The sequence below is a fragment of the Brachypodium distachyon genome, chromosome 4 (assembly GCF_000005505.3).
Source record: "Brachypodium distachyon strain Bd21 chromosome 4, Brachypodium_distachyon_v3.0, whole genome shotgun sequence".
Lineage (NCBI taxonomy): Eukaryota > Viridiplantae > Streptophyta > Magnoliopsida > Poales > Poaceae > Brachypodium > Brachypodium distachyon.
In genome coordinates, this window is record NC_016134.3 from 11,431,091 (window position 1) to 11,436,021 (window position 4,931).

The 4,931-nt window shown below is 41.3% G+C and overlaps 1 protein-coding gene across 1 annotated transcript; it reads right to left on the reverse strand.

Annotated features, from left to right (window-relative positions):
• Positions 1-1,131: 1,131 nt before the first annotated feature.
• On the reverse strand, positions 1,132-3,646 carry LOC100840354 (protein tas). The gene is made up of 12 exons (XM_003577242.4): positions 3,485-3,646; positions 3,308-3,407; positions 3,099-3,207; positions 2,899-2,987; positions 2,591-2,647; positions 2,405-2,513; positions 2,215-2,316; positions 2,058-2,122; positions 1,822-1,928; positions 1,684-1,748; positions 1,554-1,608; positions 1,132-1,465 (listed from the first exon to the last, which is right to left on the reverse strand). Exons 1-12 carry the CDS (start codon positions 3,543-3,545, stop codon positions 1,305-1,307), a joined length of 1,080 nt encoding a protein of 359 aa, XP_003577290.1. The 5' UTR covers positions 3,546-3,646; the 3' UTR covers positions 1,132-1,304.
• Between the last annotated feature and the right edge of the window lie 1,285 nt (positions 3,647-4,931).

Genomic DNA, 4,931 nt, shown 5'->3' on the forward strand with positions numbered 1-4,931 from the left:
ATTATAAATACAAGACAGAATATTTCTTGATTTTAGAACGATTTTTTTCGGAATTAAATATATATACAATGTTCTGAGAAATCAGAAACATACTCGGAACTCAGCATTCTGAGTTTGTGAACTGAAGGATCGTGTGTCTTTCTTGACAACATTGGCAAGAGCTAATGCTTTAATAGATGTCATGTTTTTGGTGAAGTGAAATGACACTTTTTTACTGTAGATAATGCAGTAAACATGATGTTCTGCACTGATTAAGGCAAGACGTCTTCTGCGTCAAGTATGTGTGTGTACCTGATTCACCAGAGCACAAATTTAGTATGAGCAAGAGTGAACACCAGTTAATCATGACATGAATGGATGTTACAATTTTTTAGCTTGCTCCCTCTCTATATATAATCTCACAATGAACTTCACTTTGGTCTTGCCAAAAGAAGCAGATGAATCAACACAAGCAAAACTATGTTCGTGCATTTTAGATATTGGAGCAAATCAAACTAAGTGCTCTATGGTTCTACATGTATGTTTCAATAAACTACAAATGTCTCAGGTCTCGGATTACATAGTGCAAGATCCTTTGTCAACAGCTTCAGCTTTGTAAAATTAGAAGTGCAAAGTCATCTGTCAATGGCTTTGCCTTTGTAAAACCAGCAAAATGGTACAGTTCTAGTCGGCCCATGCCTTTTATCAACACATGCATGAGCTGTGGGGATAGTTCCATACCAAAGAAATTCCGAGTGCCTTTGTAAAACTACCTAGCAAAATGGTACAGTTCTATTCGGCCCATGCCTTTCATCAACACATAGATGAGCTGTGGGGATAGTTTCCATAAGAAAGAAATTCTGAGTGCAAGAAAGTCATCCCGCCTTCCATGGTGAATCAAGTGATATTGTGTAGCTTTTTGATGGAAATTTATCACTTGCACATGTATATTTATTCGGTCTTTATGTTAAGATGAACAAGTACGAATGCAATCATCTAACAATTTGAAATAGTTTGCATAGATGAGCGCACCACTTTTTTTGTTTACAAGGTAAGTAGCAACTGTGTTAACACAACTTTGTGCCTGTGAACAAAAAATAATGTCGGAACTCAAATTTTAGTTTGTGAATAGAAGGAGAACAAGAGCACAGATATAACTAATTTCCAGATAAAACAATCTATTAATAAGTTTTGGATAGTACATGACAACATTGAGAAGGCTAAAATGAAGCAGTAAGACAAGCAGACAACTAGCTCAGCAATAAAAAAACATTGGAATGGAGAAATCAACAAAAAAAAGAAGGAAAACAACAATTTAAAGAATGTCACGGACAAGGATTTGGATATCTTGCATGAACATCATTGATCTCTGCTACAATTTCCTCGCATAGATGGATCTTTGTTGCCTCAAGAACTTCCTGAAGCTGCCTCAATTTAGTTGCACCGAAAACAGCTGATCCCACAAGGGGGTGTCTCAGTACAAATGCTGAAAGCATCAACAAAAGTAGCATGGATAAATGTTCACCAAAAGAGAATGCAACCTGAAATTGAAAAAAAATTATGAGGTAACATACCAATTGCCAGGATTGCTGGACAAACTCCATACTTGATGGAAATTCTTCTGTATTCCTGAAACAATTTGAAAGAACTAACACATAAGCACCATGAAAGAGGTTTGCCACAAAGTAGATGTTAATCAAACACCTTCATGGCTGATTCAAGTTTGGGGTTTTGAAGATTGTATCTGGATTCACCCTCGGAGTATCTTCCTACAAAACAGCAAGAACACCAATGATTCAGTGAAACATAACGTAAGAGGGAATGGAATGTAAAACATAGCACCTTTGAAAAGATTCATTCTTGCATCTGGCAGACCACTATCATCAGATGAGTGATACTTCCCTGAAAGTATACCCATTGCCATTGGGCTGTAGGCCAGCAAACTGATTCTGCAGATGTCGTAGTTTAACAATCCAAGTTCAGCGACAGCTTGTACAAAGAAACTCCCTACTGAGATGGCAATACTTGTCACCCAAAAAAAGTAGCTAACTGAAGATCGGAGGCTGTATTATGGATACCTCTCGTGATGGCAGCATTCCGCCAATCCTGCATCAAAATTTCGACAAAGCAAGTTGTACGAGTTCTGCAAAAAGAGAACAAGTATGAAGTGTAGTTACAGTCCTGGTACTGAAACTATACGTATCTAAATTGTTAAAATCAGAATCTACTGCTTACTTGGACTGTTAGTATCTTGGGGCGTAACTCAAAATTCCTACTCAGTTCAAGGAACTTCATCACCCCATATGGTGTTTCATTGCTAAGGCCAATGTACCTGATCTAATGCCATCAATTCATGAATCTTCCAAAAAGAAAATATAACATCTCGGACGAATAGGCAAAATATAACAAAATCCCTGCAGCATACCTTGCCAGCATCTATGCCTTTTCGAAGAGCTTCTAGCTGTTCTTCCATCGGTACAGACGCGTATTGACAGCTTGGATCGTATTCCGTTTCTCCAAACATCGGAACATAACTGCAAGTGCAGTACATCTTGTCTTACGACACGAGGATGCGCATGATACAAGCATGAAATGGTGTTGCTGTACAGACCGGTCAGGCCAATGGATCTGGTAAAGGTCAATGTAATCCACACCCAGCCTGCGCAAACTGCAACAAAGATCAAAAAAGGAGAGCACAACATGCATTTCAGATAATATGAACAGAAATATGACTTGTGTAACTAAGCAAACGATAACTCGAGTTCAGAGCAAAAATGATTAACTGACCAACCTACTATAAGAACAGTATAAGCTTGTGAGCTATGCATTTCAGTTGATATGAACAGAAATCTCAAGTTCTTCTGAAAAGAAAAACAGTAGAAGTTTGGAGCGAAATCCAAGGTTTACTAGCTGACCAACCTGCTATCGATTGCCTCCGTGATGTTCCGTGAATCGATAGCCTCCGGCCCGCCACGGATCCACGTCATCTCAGCAGACGGCCCAGCCACCTGCCCTAACAGGGCAGCACCGAAACAGAGCAGGAAATCGCAGTTCAGTTAACTGAATTTACAGTTTCAGCCAAAAGGCACGGGCATTGACCGTTGACCGAGAAGCTGAACCTTGGTGGCGAGCACGACGCCGTCGCGGGGGACCTTCCGGGCCCGCATCCAGCGGCCGAGGAGCTCCTCGCTGCGCCCGTGCGTCTCCCTGCGCTGCGGCACCGGGTACCTGCTTGCAATTTTTGCGTAGGCAATCAAGACGATTTCTTTGTGAAAAGGGAGGAGTTTGAGGGGGGCGAAGGGGATGAGGAGAGCAGAAGGGGGCGTACATCTCGGCGGAGTCGAAGAAGTTGACGCCGGCGTCGAAGGCGGCGTCGAGGAGGCGCAGCGATTCCGGCGGCCCGCTCTGCTCCCCCATCGTCATGGTTCCTGCAAATGCAAAGCAATCGAGTGAACGCAGAAGTAAGGGCGACGCGGGGGGTGTAGGAGGGATATGGGGGACGAACCGAAGCAGAGGCGGGAGACGGGCGGCAGGTCAGGGGCGAGGTGGAAGGTGGGCATCGCCATGGCCGCCGTGTCCCCTGTTCTCTCCTCTCCCCTGAACCGAGGAAGAAAGGATTCGTAGTACCCTATCCATTCCGGGGTTTTGCCGTCAAGATTCGTGCGCCTTGAGATTCGTGTATAGGGTCAAAAGGAGATCATGCATTCTAACTGATTTTTATAGATGAACAATTATTTCTGAAGCTTGACTGAGCTCATGCAAATGAAGCACCAGAGCCACCTTATAAGCATGGCATTCCAACCTACCATGTCAAGCCATCATGCATTCCATGAACTTCGTTTATGGAAAAAGAATTTGACGGCATATAAGTATAACTAAGCTCTTATAGAACTACACTGAGAGTCCCAACGCATCTCCCAAAACACATTATATCTAACCAGATGATTAAATCTTTCTGATCGCTTGAGATATTAGAGGGAACCAAACCTTGACATCCTCTAGGAATATGTTAGTGTGATGTTTTGTTAAGTTGCGGGCAAATATTCTTCATCTTGGCGATGGATGGCGGTGATCCAGGAGGTTCATGACCGCGTCAATTGCGATGAATTTGCTTCGACATCAAGGTCCTTCTGAAGGTGAATGGATTTGAAAGGGGTTTTGTAGCATTCTGTTCCATAGGAATTTTTCCTACGGAGGCTCTCTTGGTTCAAAAGAATGGATCCTTCAAAATTTCTATGGATTTCTTTTCTACACCCTAATAATATAGGAATTCTAACAGGAGTTTACATCTCTTGCAACAAAAATTACTGCAACATTAATGTTTTGTTCCAATAATTAAGTTGCAGTATTTTAATAGGAAGTTTTAGCTTTGTGGTAATAGTGGTTGCATATTGCCATGATTTTACTATGTTGCCTTAGTGACAAAAACTTCGTTGCAATTGATAAATTAATTATTGCAACAAAATGTATATTCATGGCAATATCGAAATTTATTGCCATGATTTTACTATGTTGGTTTAGCTATTTTTTTGTTCCAATAGAGACCAGATACCGCAACAACAAAAAATAAGTTGTCGCATTAACTATCTCATATTGAAACTAGTTTGAGTGCTGCGTCACGAAGACGGATAGAGCTTATGACTTCTATTATTCTGTACGACACAATATCATAGCATCCATCCATCGCTGCAGGTTTAATATGACGCAGCCGTTGATAATTAAGGTGTCCTACCAAAATCGGATGCAAAGTACCATTGTGAATGAGAGACCAGGAAGATTTATTGAGCTAATTATCATTTGGTAACTCCTCGGTTTGCTGGATCATGGCAAAATGTTTAGTTGTTGCATTGATCTAAGCCAATTCAGATTCCTCACTGTATTTTACTCGTAGAAACTATAAGGGGAAAAAAACGAATATTACTTTTGGGCTTTTTAGCCCACGCCAGCCAACT